The 16,038-nt window shown below is 45.6% G+C and overlaps 1 protein-coding gene across 1 annotated transcript in view; it reads left to right on the forward strand.

Moving 5' to 3' along the window:
* Positions 1-16,038, forward strand: part of LOC146821880 (mitochondrial amidoxime-reducing component 1-like) — a 146,883-nt gene that overhangs the window by 96,905 nt on the left and 33,940 nt on the right. Inside the window, exons 3-4 of the mRNA XM_085609393.1 lie at positions 4,219-4,384; positions 14,407-14,547. Coding sequence (XP_085465519.1) covers positions 4,219-4,384; positions 14,407-14,547 — 307 coding nt within the window. The remainder of the gene's footprint in view (positions 1-4,218; positions 4,385-14,406; positions 14,548-16,038) is intronic.

The raw sequence follows: 16,038 nt of genomic DNA on the forward strand, positions 1-16,038 counted from the left end.
GGCAGAACAGTGCCTCTGGTTGGCAGCAGCACTAGCTTGCTGTCAGACCCTGAAAGACTGTTACCGGGTGAACAGGGTGCTCCTCTAAGGAGCTCGCCAGTACATGGTATCATACCTCCAACACCGGAATCGGTGTTGGGGTATGATTCCAACATGGTTGATACCAAACGTGACTAGGTTTGGTGCAGCCAATATCTAGTTAAACATCTTGTAATGACTGATGTCCACTATATGTCTTAAAATGGCTAACCACACTTACAAAGCCTGGATAATCAACTCTGGGGGTTTGTAGGGGTGTCCTGCTCATGCAGGGGCACCCTCACACTTATAACCAAGCACCCTGCCCTCGGGACTGAAGGGCCTACTATAGGGGTGTCTTATAGGTTTTGTGTAGTGGCAGCAGACATAAGAAAACCTGTAGCTGTCATGAGAGGTGCAAGCCCCATCTCACACAGGCTGGAATGACAGACCTGTAGTCAGAGTTTATGTGGACTTCCATGGGTGGCACAATACATGCTGCAGCCCATGGGAGACCCCTGGTGTACCTATGCCCTGGACACCTTATAAGTCCTTATACTAGGGACTTATCAGGGTATACCAGTAGCCAATTGTGGAGGTACCAAAGTACTTACCAAAGCCATGTTGGGAGAGAGACCACTGATGCTGGGGTCCTGGTTAGCAGGATCCTAGTAAACTACAGTCAAAACATACTGACAGCGGGCACAAAATGGGGGTAACCATGAAAGAAAGATTCTACTTACCCCACACAACCTATCCCCCACCCCCAGGAGACTAACCATGTCCTGTTGTCTCTTCATTTTCTAAGTGGAAATATCTGGAAAGTCCATTTGCATTGGCATCATTACTCCCAGTAGGAAAATGGACCACGTCAAAAGTTTGGGGTTTTCACCCTTCATCTGTTTAAGCCATAAGAGGGTCTTATGGTCTGTCTGAACAATAAAGTGAGCGCCAAACACGTATGACTACAACTTCTTCAGAGCCCAGACTACAGCAAAGGTCATTCTCTCTAAATAGCTGACCAACACTTCTTCCCGGGGGACAACCTTATTCTAATAAAAGCTGCTGGTTGATCCTGGCCCTCTGCATTAAGTTGTGACAGTACTGCACCTATCCCTATCTTAGAAGCATCTGTCTGGCCAACGAATGGTTTGGAGTAGTCAGGACCTTGCAGAATTTGTGCTGAGCACATGGCTTGCTTCAGGTCATCAAATGCCTTCTGACAGCAACTGTCCACTGAACTTTCTTAGGCATTCTCTTGGAGGTGAGATCATTAAGGGGTGTCACTATTGATCCATAACCCAACACATCTTCTGTAGTACTCACTCAGGCCCAAGAAAGCTCTGACCTGAGTCTGGGTAGTGGGAGCAATCCAGTCCATGATGGGCTGAATCTTGGTCCCCAATGGGTAAGCTTTGCCTCCACCTACAAAGTGGCCCAAGTACACAACTTTGCTCTTCCCTATCTGGCACTTACTGGCCTTGGTAGTAAGGCCTGCCTTCTGCAGGGCATCAAGTACATTTCCGAGGTGGACCAAGTGATCCTCCCTGGTCAAGCTAAAGACAGCTATATCATTTAGATATGCTGCACTTTAGGCTTCCAGACATCTTAGGATTTTTTATTCACCAGCCTCTGAAATGTAGCAGGTGCATTTTTCAAACCAAAAGGCATCACAATAAATTGATAATGCCCATGGGGGGGGGGGGTGAAAATGCTGGCTTTGGCTTGGCATCCTCAGAGACTCTGATTTGCCAATAACCAGCAGTCAGGTCAAATGTACTGCGACATTTGGTAGAGACCAAAGTATGAATTAATTAATCTGCCCTTGGAATTGGATGGGCATCAGTCTTAGTGTTGCGGCCTTGGTGGTCAACATAAAACCTCATCTCTCTCTTACCATTCTGGGTGTGAGGTTTTGGCACAAGGACTACAGGACTAGCCCATGGGCTATCTGAAAGCTCAATTACCCCAAACTCCAGCATATTTTGGATCTCTGTCATGATGCAATCTCTTACATGGTCAGACTGTCTGTAAATGTTACTTTTTACATGCAGGCTGTCACCTGTGTCCACTTCATGGGCACACCAGGTATTCTGACTGGATGTCAAAGAAAAGAGACCACAAAACTGACTGAGAACTTGTCTGCAATCAGCTTGCTGATGATCAGTGAGGCTGTCTGCCAAGACTACTCCTTCAACTGATCCATCAACAGGATTGTGTGAGAGGAGATCAGGGAGAGGGTCACTCTCGTTCTCCTATCCCTCATCAGTAGGTATGAGCAAGCTCATGCCAGCCCTGTCAAGTTCAGTATTTAGGGGCTCCCCTGAACCTTGATCTTTAGATTCCTGCAACCTAAGAATACTGATGAAGAGTTTGCTGTGCAGCAGAGCAAGAAGACCCCTACTGACTTGGCCTGTCTCCTGCTACTCAAGCCTGCGAAGAAGACGACATCAGCAACTTCCAAGAAGCCTAGGAAGACCACCACTCTTCAATAAAGATCTGAGGACAGCGGCCCTGTCTAGAAAAACTCCATCTTCAAGGACTTCAGATCCGCGACCACTGCCACTCTGCAGCTGAGGCCCACGGCCTGAGATCGAGTGGCTCACCTGTCTAGTGAAGTCTCCCCTTCAATTCTGACCTCGTCTCCATCAGTGGCTGACCTCTCCGGGACCCCACAAAGTTGTTTGAAGCCTCTAAGCAAAGGGTCCCCCTGACCATGACCGTCTCCAACCCAGAAGATCTGACACAAAAAGGCACTCCTGCATCCTCAGCCCTCCGTCCTTGGGGAGCTCTACCGATGGTGCATTGACCTCCCCCAGCCCTCCAACTTACCTGCCCAGCCTGTGGTGACCTTCAGCCAGCCTCCTGGTCCGAGCCTGCAGCCTCTTTGTGCGACTGACAACCTTGATTGAAATGCATGGGGCACCTGATGACTATTTTTCACCCTGCACCTGGCCGCCCTTGTACCGCTGGTTGTGCTTCTTTGGTGCTGCCTTGTGGCCCCCTCTGTGCTTATCTTAACCTGCGGAGCCTGTGGCCTGAAACCATGGGTACTTACCTGCAAACCATGCCTCTTCAAGGTGCCCCCAGCCTCCGTTGATTTACATTGGGCCTAGTGACCTCTGCAGCCAGCTGCCCCAGTGCTGCTGGTGGTGCAGTACCTACCTGAAATGGTACCTTGCCCAGTGTTGGTCAAAACCCATGGAGACTGGGATTGTATGTCGAATGCTCACCTGGTAATGAGCTAAACCACCTATCACTCCCGCCCCCAGTATAGAGGCCCAGAAGCCGTACATCCAATTCTCTGTCCCAACACTGCAACTCGATATATCTCACGAGCTGGCAACACAGAAAAGCATGCATTAAAGAGGATATGCAGTATGCTTCTGGCTTCACAGATGGCCCACAATGTGTCCATATTGCTGTGTGGCTGATTTAAATTGCCTGGGGCACAAAGCTTGTTCCGACTGTGTGCGCCTCATAGGAGCGAGAAAAAACCCAGAAACTTTAAACAAGAGGCGAGACACATAAAGGAGTTAACCAGAGAGACTCATTGATATGTTCAGCAGGTGTAATCACTTAATTAAACAATCGCATCAGCAATGGTTTAAATCCTTACTTGCGATGCCACCATGCATGCTAGACTCAGCTCCCATGCCGTGTTTCTGCGTCTGGAATCAGCTGCCATGCTGTGTCTCTGTGCCACACCGTTCTGATGCCCCGAAAGTAGAGCCGTCCCTCCAGTTAAACAAAACATGTCCACCCCTCCAGTTAAAAGAAGCCCCACCTCCATTATAAGCAGTTAAAAGCAAGCACATGCTTTACAGGTAAGGAAAGGAACACAAGCAGTGTGCACAGCACTGCTCGTTCCTGAGGCAATACTCCATGGGAGTTAACTTGTAAGAAAAAGGTGGGGCATGCACCAACTTTAAGCCATTTGCAGGCTTTGATTTTGGAATGACACATACATAAGCCAATCCAAACCGGTGGGATGGGTCAGACCCCACAAAGTACATACAACAGGTCACCTGACAGCTGCACTGTCTAGGCTTGACCTAAAAATAGCAAAATCTCAATTTTGTAAGTATACTTACTATTCTGATGATATTGTACAGTTCTCAGAGTTTGCTGAATACGTTTTGTCAAGTTGTAGTAAATTATGAACTTTCACACATATGCTTTTTTTTTTATTACTGTCAGGGTGTTTGGACACAAAATCCAAGGTAAAGACTGTGGAGGTGAGACTGCCCGCTGGATTAACGCCTTCCAGAAGGGGAGTGAACCGTATAGATTGGTGCAGTTTGAGCATCACATGAAGCCAAGAAAGTCAAAAGAAGAGTTTGCTCTTTACCGCCGCAATGATAAGGTGATGTCTTGCTTGTGAAAGGCAGACTGTGCTTAGTATGCGCTTGCTTGCTTCTGAATTCAGGCTGGATTGTGAACAGAATGAAACACTTCCCTGCAAATAATGGCTGGTTCCTAAAACACCAATGCAGTAGTTTAAATTCGGTGCACAAATTGCAACCACTTCTACCAAGTGCAAGTCTAATATATATATGGCCCTTAATAAGCAAAATGCCATTAAAATTGAAGGAAACTGATGTATAGATCAAAGGTTGTTAAGAAGATTAATTGCAATGCTTACTAAAAAGAAAAGTCAGTTTTAGGAAGCATAATCAAACACAGAAATGTACTGTATGTGGTTCTCACAAATGACTAACTGGAGACAAAACTGCATTTGTTTTGGACAGTAAAAGAAAGCAGTACTCCCAAGGAAACTTGGTTTAGAAAGAACGATTTGTGGTACCTTTATGGAACAGTTCCGCTGGTTTCAGGTTACAAGGGCTTCCCACATCTACCGTTCAGTTCCAGGGCAAAATATCTAAAATTCTCTTCAGCAACAACAGCTTTCTTTGACCAGAGGTTCTACTGCACAGTCCTGACAAAGTGAAGATTTTCCACAGACATCAGGCAGTAGAAATGCCCAGCTTCAGTTGGCCCTGTCGTTTTCCTTTCCTGCAGCCTCATCTTCCTCACCAGCCCCAAAAGAGAAGTTCCAAAGAGCAAGCAGGTTTTCTATCTGGACTGAAACCTATATGTCTTTAGGGGTCGGAAGAGAGGCTACCTTCCACAGCCATTGTAGCAGATATCAAGGTACCTTTTGATTAAATATGGAGCTTTAGACACAATCTTATTAAAGGCCTGTGTGAAACTGGGTTGCTGGTTGACTGGGGTGTGAGTGCAGGTCAAACAGCAATCACAATCCTTGGCAGGGTAAGGCATAAGCCAACCCCAAATAAACCTGTGCTCAATTCCCTAGTAGCTTAGCACAGAGCAGTCTGGCTTAACGTAGAGGCAATGTGTAAAGTATTTATGAAACATTTCAAACAGTAAAACAGTGAAACATCACACAAAAAGATTTCACACCAGGTTGAAAAAATACAGCAAAATGTAATAAATAAAATAATGACAATATACAAACAGTAAAACTAGAGGTATGAATTATGTGATGGAGCAAGGGGTGGTTATGGTCTCAGAGTAGTCCAGCTGAGGTTTTCCTTCTCAAGTTTGGTTAAAGAGTCCTGTTTGTGTTGGAGAGTGCCGTGGAGAGCAAGAAGAGTGTCAGGCGGTTGTCGGCATGGTGCAAAGAGAAGGCCGGGTGTCGTGGATTGGCGGGATGGAGTTTGGTGGTCCCCCCGCCTGCTGTCAATGCTGCTGTATGAAGAGAAAGACTGTCGGCGGCTCGCATTGGATTTTGATGTGAGCGGCGCAGTCTTGGTGTGAACAAGCCCATTTGTGGTTGCATAGAGCTGGAAAGCCTAATGTAAGAGCCAATTAGCCACACCAAGGGTCCAGGGCCTGAGAGTCACCACATGGGGGTTGGAAATTTGCTGCAGCTGTGCCCAGGAGCTGTTTGGGGAGCCTTTTATGTCCCTGAGGCTCAACTCAGGAGGCCAGTAGATTAGCCCTTGGAGTCACTCAGGGATCCTGGGTTCAAGATGAAGTTGCAGGTCCAGTTCTTCCCCGGGCAAGAGGGCAATAGGCAGCAGGTCAGCACAGAAGGTAAGCAGTTCCATTAGAGCAGCAGCCCAGCTAAGTGGTAGCCATTGTAGCAGCAGAGCAGTCCTTCTTCCTGTCAGAGTATCCACAGGTCCAGAAGTGTCCCGAAGAGTCCTGAAGAGGTGGTTTCTGAGGTCCAGTATTTATACACAGCTGTGCCTTTGAAGTGGGGCAAAGCTTCGAGAGGCAGGCCTTTGAAGTGCACAGATGCCCTGCCTTCCTGGCCCTGGCTCCAGACTAACTACAGGGGTTATTCAGTCCTTATTGTAGAGGCAGGACTCAGCCTATGCAGTTGTAAGTGGCCTGTGCCCAGTTCCTCCCTCCCATCCTGCCAGTGATGGCCCATTCAATTACACCTAAGTTCCCCATTGTTCGACTGTCTAGAAAGATTACGCAAACCCCACCCATCACCCACACACAGTCATGTAACCCAGGGACAATCTGCAGGCCCGAAATGGCTAAGGCAAGAAAATGCCAACTTTCTAAATGTGACGTACCAGGGGGTTGGGTCCCTAAACAACTAGAATGGGCCACTAATAATTTTGTTCACAAACAAGATCTATCTGTAATATTTAACCAAATTATTTTTTAGAATCAAGGGCAAGGAAAATAATTTGTCTTGACCTGTGAATTTAATCACAAATTTTTTATTATAATTTCAACATATATGATAGACTTTTAAACGTGTCATGAAAAGGGATCACTTAAACATTTAACAAGTACATGATTTAACCCCACAGCCCTAGACAAGATTATTCAATACTGGTTGGTTACAGTAGGATCAGTAAAAGTTCATTGAGGTTGCCCACTGGCCAGATGATACGGTTTAAAGGCACTCCCCAAGGATACCTTATATGGCAAGTCTTGAGTGTCAATATGCTGCATCAAGAGGTTTGACTGCTTCTCCCTTGTGACAATGTCCTTTGTGTGCCAGTTCAGTGACTTGTTGCCTCAAGATCTCAGGTATGGCAATTCTCAAACCTCTTAGTACAATACCTTCTTGAGTGACAGAAAGTTCTTCCTGAACATTTTAGAATTTTTTGATATTGAATGTCATCTGTGAGAGGCCGAATATCTTTTCTCCATGATTGCGTTGCAATGACATCCTTGAGTGCGAACATGTCTCTGTCTGTGTTGGTAGCAGCAATGATCTGCTCAAAGGATAGAGCTGCATGAGTGCTAGACTTTACTATGAGATTGATATACTCTTCAACTGCTTTAGACGTTGCACTGTGATGCTTTAATGGCACTCGTGAGAAGCAATCTGTGGGGTTTTGATCCTTCCCCAGCTTATGCACAATAGAGTAACCATATTCTTGCAATCACAACCCTCACCTCTCGATGCGAAGAAGCATCTTGACTTTTGGATTTCACAAAAATGGTGAGCAACGCCTGGTGGTCAGTGACAAGGGTGAAGTGCTTTCTATACATAAACACATGAAAATGTTCACAAGCTCACACTACAGCCAGGCTCTCTTTTTCTGGCTAAGAATAGGCACGTTCAGTCTGAGACAGACTTTTGCTAGCATAGGTCACAATATGTCTCGTAGCATTTGGATGTCCATTGTGTTGAGCAACGATCATGCTCAACCCCACCAGGCTTGTGTCTAGTATGATCTCTCTATGCAACTTTGGACCAAAATTAGCCATTTCAGTTGCATTTTCAATTGCTTGTTTGTAAATGTCAAATGTAAATGTCAAAGTACTTATAGAGCGCACTGTCACCAGACGGACACCTTGCGGTGTCGCCTTTGCGGTTTCCTGGCGCTGATACTCATACCGCTGTGGAACCCATCCTGGCTTTCCCTGTGAAGTGTCCACTCCTGGGCACCCCCAGGGTGAAGCCAAGCATCCTTAGCGCTGTTGGGGCCGGTGTGGAGGCTAAGCAAGCTATTGCCCAGAGTTGCAGTGTGGGGCCCGTGATTAGAATAGGCACCGAGGCGAGAATAGACAGGTCCGAGGAAATTGAGCCCGAGCCCCGCCGAGGCAGGAATCGAACCCTGGTCCCTGGCCAGAACTCTGCTTCAGGGTCTGCCGCTCTAACCATTGAGCCACACTGTTTGATTTTCTTGCAACTTCTATCACACTCAGAGTACCACTGCACGTACTTTGTCAGCTCTCTTAATGAGGCGCTCATGGTGGCAAAGTCATGAATGTATCTGGAGAAATAGCTGACCATGCCTTACATCTTGTGGGAGACAAGTGGATGACAATGCTTGTACGTTTTCAGGGTCAGGAGTCAATCCTCCTTCAGAGAAAATATGCTCAAAGAATTTGAGTTTGTTTTTATGACACTCAAGCTTTTCTGCAAGTGAGATCAGCATCAGCGAGCAGACGGCATACTTGTGTAAGAGCTTTGTTATGCTCCTTTTGTGTCGCCCTGAACACTAATATTTCATCACTGTGGTTAAAAGTATGTGTGACCACGTTTGACAAAAAAAAACAGGATACGTTTGACAAAAAGTACGTGTGACAGGTTGAATTATTTGGCAAATGATATCCTGAAAGATTTCTGCAGCCGACGACACACCAAAGCTGAGTCTTTTGTATCTGGACAAACCAACATGAGTTGAAAAAATTAATAATGTACCTACAGTTCTCTCCCAGCTGGAGTTCATTTGTGTCCTTTGTTCAAATCAAGACAAGAAAAGACTGTGGCACCATTCAGTTGTGTAATCATGTCCGCTATGTGTGGACCTGGATGCCTTTCTCTCTAGATTGCTTTGTTGAACTGGCGCATATCAACACAAATGCACAATGCACCAGGACTGTCCATTTTTGGCACCACTACTATAGATGAATCCCATGTTGTCCGACCAGTCGAGCGCTAGATGATGACATGCTTTAATAATGTTTATAGTTCTTTTTCAACGGCTTCCTGTAAATGAAAAGCAATCCAACGGGGTTGCTGAGCAACAGGACGAATGTCCTTATTAATGTGAAGTTGCACTTATATGGTCTTGAGATTCCCTAGTCCATGAAACAACAACCAAGCTGATGTTGTATGGCCCCATCTTCTTTCTTAACTACGCTTAATGGTTTTGTCTCATGCACATGTTCGTCACCTCTCTCAACTTTGTGCATCCTACCTAGTTGTCATGACTATAGCATTTCTGCTTTGTATGGACAATGGTTGTGTTTAGCTGTGGCGCAGTGTTAGAAATGGGAGTCTCTAGTTGTCAATGGTTTGCACTATAGTTCAAGTAGGGACCCTTCTCCCTAGTCAGGGTAAGGGGGATAACTTCAAAATAACCTCTGCTCACCCCCTTGGTGGCTTGCACGAGCAGCTGGCTTATATCAGAGGCAGTTTGTAAAGAATTTGTGCACACATACAGTGAAAACACAACAAACGGACACCACACCAGTATAGAAAAATAAGTAATCTTTATCTAAACCAAACAAGACCATAATGACAAAAATCCACAATACAGTAATAAAAATATGACATTCAAAAGGTAGAAATAGTTCTTCCATAGCAAACTATAGATGCAACACCTTCAACACAAAGGGGTCTATTAGCATTGTGGGCGGATCCGGACTTTTACCCCCTGCCACATTTGCATGGCGGGGTGTACCGCGGTGGATGGAATTACCGTTCGCCGCTTTTCCGCCAGTAGGCAATCATCACGATTGCCTACCAGGCGGAAAAGGCCCATAATATGGTGGCAGTGCCTTGCAGGCACCGCCATCCATATTATGATGTGTGCGGTAAAATGCCTTTCCATGGCGGAGACGCCACCATGGAAAGGCATGCAGTGTTAACGTTGGTGGGGGGCTGCACTTGGGGGGTACATTGGCATGCACAAGGTGGCAGGCACCGTGCGGTGCCTGCCACCTTGCCACCTGCCAATATGACGTCAGTTCTCGATGCGGCGGCACCGTTCTTACGTTGATTTCTTCTGCTGCAGTCCCACGATGCATTGGTTCTTGCAGCCACATAGCAGGGTCTGTGTCGGAATCGGTGCGGTGATCTCGGCCTTCATAGATCGGCGTACTCGATGCGGCGTGCGGCGATTTCTCGAGCCTTGTACAGGTACAGATGCGTTGCGCTTCTCCTCATTACTTTACTTTTCCAGCTCCATACAGCAGGAAAAATCGCCAGAGGCCCGGAACAGCAGCAGGTACCTCTTGGCAGGTCAGAACTCTCAGCAAGGGAGTTAAGGGGAGCTGGGGGTGAAGTCTTTGTATCCCTGAGACTTGAAAAACAGGAGGCAAGCTCTACTGCAAGCCCTTGGAGATCTTCCTCAAGCAGGGGACACAGTACATAGCAAAGTCCTTGTCCTTTCCTTGGCAGAAACAGCCACTGTAAGCCAACCCCAGACAGCACACAGCAAAGGGGCAGTACTTCTCCTCATTTCCTCCAGCTCTTCTCCTTGGCAAAGGTTCCTTTTGAATTCCAGAAGTAATCTAAAGTTCAGGGGTCTGGGCCCCACTCTTTATAGCACAAAATCCTTTGTTCTCTAATGGCAGAGAGGCTCTTTGCCCATTCAAAACTAGTTCTGTCCTCTCTGGTGGAGCTTCCTGGCAGGAGGTGGAAACAGCATTGTCCAAGGCAGACCAGGCCCATTCAGGTGTGAAAGAAATCTCCTCCCCCTACTCTGAATGCAGCCCAGCTCTATTCAGCCCAGCCCTGACTCACTCTGGAAGGCAGGACATACCTCAACCCCCCCCCCCCAAGTGGCTGTCTGAACAGAATGCACATCCCCAGCCTCTGTCACTCCAAAGCCAGGCAGTCAATACACAAACCTAGCAGAGGCACACAAGATTGCTAAGCAAGAAAACACCTACTTTCTAAAAGTGGTATTTTCAAACACAAAATGTAAAAATCATCCTCATAAAAAATGCACCTTTATATTCGGAGTTAAGGCATATTAAACCTAATCTTCCTATCTTGTCCCAATGGGAAGTTATATTTATAAGATGTTATAAATGTACTCCCATTCTATCCTATGGGACAAATAGCCTTTCAATAGTGAAAAACGAAATTGGCAGTATTTCACTATCAGGACATGCCACACACATGAGGGCATGTCATACCTTTCACCTACAATACACCCTGCCCCTTGGGCCTAACTTAGGGGTGACACATGTAAGAAAAGGGAAGGTTGGTGCCGGGCAACTGGGTGCACTGGCCAGGTGGACATAACAGTACCAAACTGCACACAGACACTGCAGTGGCAGGTCTGAGTTACCTTTACAGGCTGCTTATGTGGGTGGCACAATCAGTGCTGCAGGACCACTAGCAGCATTTGATTTACAGGCCCTGGGCACACACAGTGCAGAGTACTAGGGACTAACTAGTAAATCAAATATGCCAATCATGGAATCACCAATCCATAACAACAATTTACAGGGAGCACTTGCACTTGGGCACTGAACAGAGGTGGCGAAGTGCCCAAAGCATCTACACCAGCAAAAACGAAGTCCAACACACAGCAAAATAACAGGAGGCAATGATGAAAATACAGGGGAAACCCACACCAATGATACCAAGTCTAACACACAGCATCTCTTCTTACGACCTTACAAGTAGGCTTTTAGCGGGCTTTCTGACTGCTACTTTGTAGGGCCTTCACATTCTTCGAGGGCCTTGTAAGAGCTGGAGGGAAGCTTTGACTCCACTTACGCCAACCGGAGACTGCTTCTTGGGGCACACGTGGCACGCTCAAGTATTTTACTGGACCTCTGCAAACTCTCAAGGAGTGCAGTCTTGTTCCTTTGGGGCACGTATCCCATCCTCGTCACCAGTTGTTGCGTCCTCCCCAGCCCAGCAGCATGCAAATGACCACACCACATGTGGAGTTCTGTAACATGTCTTTGTTCTTCGGCATGCTTAACTGATGTACGGCATCATAAACTTTATTGACCACACTCAGCCACACCCAGATATCCCCAATCTGCTTAACTTTGTAAGGAGTCCACCGAGGACAACAAGTCTCCTACTGCACATCATCACACGGTACAACTGCATTGATCACACAGAGAACATGAAGCTTTCGACCTACTGATCGAACTACATGAATGGAGCTCTGAGTTAATACACCCGCAACTACTTTGACATAATTGGTATTCTAATCTTACAATTAATTACCTGTAATTTCATTACTCTGGGTACGTTTTTCTTTGTTTCCATCATAACTCAATGACAAGAACCCATCTCCTCAGACAGAACTGCCATTGTACTATATCCATTTCTAAATCTCCCAAAGGGTTGACAAACCCCTTCTATAAGAAGCCCATCCTCCCTTCCTAGAAATAGAATTGTATGCAAGCCGAAAATGTAAGACACGAAACTCTCAACCCTTCCCATTGACTAAAACGAGGAAAAAAGGACCCTGAGCAATTAAATTAGTGGTAGGTAATTGTAACATTACCTCCACATTCACTTGCTCGCTTTAGTCATTATTCTATGAGGCATATCCAATCTTTATCCATTTCAGGTAATAAAGACAATACCAAAGTAATATATATATTGCCCTGTGTTTGTTATTCAGTCAAATATAGCAGCTGTTATGACTTCACTTCTATTGATAGCACTTTTCCTTCAAAGACTCCAGAACATGCGACTCCACACTTTACAACAGTAGAAGGTTCTACCCAAGTGGCTGCCCTATAGCTCTCCAGAATTGTATCCCTTTGGTCAACTGCTTATGAAGCTCACAGGCGTCTAGTCCGTTTTTCTTTAACCTTTTCTGAGCAAGGCGAAACTTACTCACCATAAGTTGACCCAATCACTGAACTAATCCATCTAATCAAGAAAGGGACAGACATCTTTGTACTTCTCCTGGCTGAACCAAAATTGACACACAATGGACCTTCCTAAAAGAAGACCCTCTCCAAATGAATCGGAATCTTCCTTCCAAATCATCAAGGGCCCCAAGTTTCCCAGCCTCTAGCGTAATTAATTGCTTCTAAGAAAATGACTTTCCAAGTCAAAAACTGCACAGGAACTGACCTAACTCTAATGGTTTGATAGGTGGCCACTGGAGCATGAAAGCTACTAATACCAGACTTTTGAAACATAAAGTACCCCTTAAAAACATTCCAAGTCTACATATATTCAGAGCAGTCATGTTACCCCCCTTAAAGTCTGCACTGCAAATGCTTTGTTCATTCACTGCCTGATAGGGAGTGGGGGGGTGAACCCTTTACACAGATGTAGTCTCTTTTTGGGGGATAAGAACTGGAGAGAGGGCAATTGTAGGTATTTCTGAGGAGAAGGACTCTCTCCATAAAGTAATGGCTAGAAGTGGACAAGGAGTTAAGAAATAGTTTTAGATGCAGAAGTCTGACTTAGGCGTGTAAAAAGTCATAAAAAGTGCGTGCACGGCCGTGAAGTGATTTACAAAGTGTGAAACTTCTTTTGTGCCAGGTATGTATAAATTTGTGATAGTAGGTAGGCATTATGAATATATGAATGACTTGACTTGTGAAAAGTTGTGGCAGGTCTGTGGAGTGTCCTAAAAGACCAAGGCAACCAGCAATCATCCTAAAGTTAACCCACAGCAAAAAGCCTAGTTTAAGAAGCTTTCTGAACAACATCTTGTTGCTGGCACAACGCATTCACTAAGGGCGATGATTACAAGCCTTAGTAGCCAAAACGGAAAAGGAGCAGCCTCCCATCCTAGAACATCTGAACTTGGGAATGTGGGCAAGCAAAGCTTCAGACACTCAAAGTTCTGACAGCTGTATAATGATGGAAGCTATCCCAGAGATATTAGACCCAAAGGTAAAAAACGCTTGATGGGTCAATGGAAGGGCTTTAAACAGGAGAGTGGGGAGGAGAATTCAGGGAACATAGTGTGAACACCCATACAGTTGTGAGTTTGGGGGTACTCTCACACATTTGCAATGCATTTCACACTTCTGTTCAGTTCAAATTTTACGTTCTACTTAACCAGGGTTAAGTGGTGTAGAAAGTACGGGGGAGAACACCATCATCCCCTGTTTTCATGGGTGGTCTGTAGAAAGTGAGACATTTCAAGTGCAAGTTATTTCTGATAATTAAAATAAAATTACAGAGACATTTATGGGATTTCATTACTTCACTCACTCTAATAATGCAGAATACCTACAATCCTGTAACTCTGTAAATGCAGAGTCAGGCTATGGAGAATGAACACCATGAAAGTTACCAAAATTTACAGATTTAAACCTTCTCGATGTCTAGATGCAGGGCCGCACCTCCTGCGATTTACAACTTGAAATCTTTGTTCCATTTGCTGGCAAATTTTGTATCTGAATTTGGGTAAATGCTTGTGTTTTCATCATGCCATATAAAATAATGTTGTTGTGATTTCCTTTACATGTCTGAACTTCCATCTCTAGACGGCTTATTCCGACATTGCACCCATCATGCTCCTCTCTGAAGCTTCGGTGGAGGATCTGAACACCAGGCTAGACAAGAAAGTGAAGATGCAAAATTTCAGGCCCTGTATTGTCGTCTCTGGCTGCAGCGCATACCAGGAGGTGCGTACACCTTTTATTAGGGCAGTAGAACATATTCGGCATTCTACAAGTTATCTGCACTACGGCCCTAATGTATCAAGGCATGTCCTCATAGAGACATAATAGCTAAACATTTGATAAACATTTTGTCTCCTGAGCTCTTCTGAGCATAGTCCCCACAGTTTCCCCTTCCTTAATTTTCTTCCAGCAAGTATTTAACTTGAAATGTGTGAGTGCTGACACCAATGAATGATTCACAATGTACTGTAACCCTTCAATTTGTATGCTATTTTGTGTTTGCTCTATTATTTGTATGTTTTCTAGTTGTCCTCCACATGTCAGAGACACTCCAAAAACTCATCTCGTCTCTGATGTACTTGTACCATTCGCTGACCAGTCACCCGGCCCTCAGGCAGCTGCTCACTGGAGGTAGGTTAATCTTGATACGCAACACCAACATGCAACTTGCAACACTTACAAGCTCTTCTGACACCTTTTGGAAAATTGAACCACACGTTTAGCCCTCAAGATGTCGTAAATAAAATATTACGCTCTCTGAATTTCAGAATATCAATAGGATCATGCATAAAGCAAGAGGCTGAGTCTGTGGTATCAGGTTCAAAAAGGGCTTTATTCGAATAACTCGAGTCATAGGGAGAATATTACCATCACCACTAGGGATCTGGAAGGGTCTCAAAAGTATTCTCAAAACATTATTCACAGAGTACAGTATATATACATCTCCATAATGTACGTAAGCGAAAAGAGCAAAAGAGAATGAGATAAGAGCATGTGGGCGTGTAAGAAGGTGTGAAGGTGGGCGTCCTAGTGGGCGTTTACTTGATGATAATGGGTATTTTGTCATAGGTGGGTGGGTACCTGGAGGGGGTTGCGTGATCTGCTGGAATTGTACTGGAACTTTGCCTTACTTGTGTTCAACTCGAGCATGACGTGGTGTAACTGACGTGGGGAAGGGTTGCTATGCAACCGGGAAGTCTGGAAGTGAGGCCTTCAGTGAGTGAGGCCTTCGGTGTCAGGACGACCAGCACATCTTGTTTTATCTGATATCTGATGTCTGGAGCAGGGACTGATTTGTGACATAGGTTGCCCATCACCAAGAGCCGATGTGGCATCTATTTCTTCATTTACTTAATTTACTGCAGAGGCCTTACATGGGGGCTATGGGCTGTTTACTGACGTGAGCTTTGCAATCTCACAAACAGAGACAGTAAGGCTAGGCTTTCTCCTTTGCTGATGGGTTATGTTGATCCCTCCTTCTCCAGGCAGGAATGCGGCTCTGTAGGAGTAAGCAGATAACCGTGCTCAATACTGTCTCAGCACCTCTGACAGGGCCCCTTTGGCTGAGGCCCAAGTGTGCAAGGCCAAGGATACGCAGCTACAGCTGAGGCCTGAAACCTCTTCTCGGGTCTGGCTGAGCCACAAAACACGGGTTTTTATGTGGTGCAGGAAAACATGATGAAAAACGTGTAGGCCTCGATACAGATTTGTCGT

The sequence above is a fragment of the Triturus cristatus genome, chromosome 6 (genome assembly GCF_964204655.1).
Source record: "Triturus cristatus chromosome 6, aTriCri1.1, whole genome shotgun sequence".
Classification (NCBI taxonomy): Eukaryota; Metazoa; Chordata; class Amphibia; order Caudata; family Salamandridae; genus Triturus; species Triturus cristatus.